The sequence below is a fragment of the Penaeus japonicus genome, unplaced genomic scaffold, assembly GCF_977035675.1.
Source record: "Penaeus japonicus unplaced genomic scaffold, GWHDUDI00000001_assembly GWHDUDI00000026, whole genome shotgun sequence".
Taxonomy (NCBI): domain Eukaryota; kingdom Metazoa; phylum Arthropoda; class Malacostraca; order Decapoda; family Penaeidae; genus Penaeus; species Penaeus japonicus.
The window spans coordinates 4,890,620-4,891,984 of NW_028234428.1; the positions used below are offsets into that span (position 1 = coordinate 4,890,620).

The following is a 1,365-nucleotide window of genomic DNA, read 5'->3' on the forward strand; positions in this document are numbered from 1 at the left end:
AGCTTACAATGATTGAATTCTTACTCTTCACTTAGAACAGGCATACCATTGTCCAATTAATGTATATGACTCAGCGGCAATCTGTAAATCTTTCGTCTTTCAGTACCGCGTGCCTGAAGGTATGATTCACCCTTTGGAAATGATATCCGATGTTATTACTTATGTATGTCTACCTCAACGACTAATTGCATGGAGACTCATTGTGGACGTGGGGGGGGGGGGGGATCAGATGCCAGTGTTTGTTGTTACCGGTAACTCACACATACATGTATATAAAACATGCATGTCTATACATACGCACAAATATATGAAACACATACACACACACACGCACACACACACGCACACACACACACACACACACACACACGCACACACACACACACACACGCACACGCACACTCACACGCACACACACACACACACACGCGCACACGCACACGCACACACACACGCAAACACACAAACACACACACACACACAAGAACACACTCAACAAATATCCAGTCAGAAAATCAAGTATCAGACAGCAAACGTGTACATTGATTATTCTAAAGACACATAACGTAACATTAATATACAAAAAGTCATCAGAAAAGGAACATGCTCTTAACACACGCATAAAATGAAATACATAATAGAATAACAAGTTCAGTTTGTGTGAGCAGTGAAGAAAATGATCCCCACCTATGTCGTGCTGGAAGGACAGCTACCTGCTCTTATTTAATGACTTATTCAGACTCACAAATGTCAACCACTGATTGTACTCACTATGGCTACTCACGTTAACATCCACCCGCTCATAAACAAACACACACACAAGTATAACACACAACCTTTTAATTAGATGTGTAACTCTTTCATTTGAAGGAGTTGATCTGATGTTAAATCTACTGTTCTTCAGGTATTAGAAAGTGTATTACATGATTTTACTTTAGCACTATAGTTGATATGAACAGGCAATAATACTTACTAACCACTAACAAGATATGTGATTAATTTCGAGCTATAGCTACGCAGAAAAAGGCTTTACGACACACTTACTAAGAGACTTGTGTTCAATGAAGGTGAGGATTGGCACATTCCAGACAGGTCCCCTCAGAAAGCCAACAAGGCTGTCAAAAACCCATGTGTTATCGTCACCCATTGTGGCTCTTCTCTGGTGCCTCTCTCAGTGCCCAAAAGACAAGAGTATCTTCTCGCCCAGATAACTCTTTTTCTTTTTTTGTTTTTTTGGTTCCTAGCGCCCAGGGAGACCACAACGGACCACTAGATCGGCGTCCACTGAAAGGCGCACTGGACGGACGCGGTTTGACGGAGCGGGAATGTCGCGAACGAAACAACACTGACGAACTCACTTCTCTG

The 1,365-nt window shown here is 42.1% G+C and overlaps 1 protein-coding gene across 2 annotated transcripts in view; it reads right to left on the bottom strand.

Annotated features, from left to right (window-relative positions):
- Positions 1 to 1,365, bottom strand: part of LOC122252268 (cilia- and flagella-associated protein 36) — a 23,025-nt gene extending 21,660 nt beyond the window's left edge. Inside the window, exon 1 of one of the 2 annotated variants that reach the window (XM_086551923.1) lies at positions 1,045 to 1,365. In XM_086551923.1, the coding sequence (XP_086408049.1) occupies positions 1,045 to 1,147 (103 nt within the window). In that variant the 5' untranslated portion in view covers positions 1,148 to 1,365. The remainder of the gene's footprint in view (positions 1 to 1,044) is intronic. The other variant, XM_043014645.2, reaches the window with a different exon arrangement.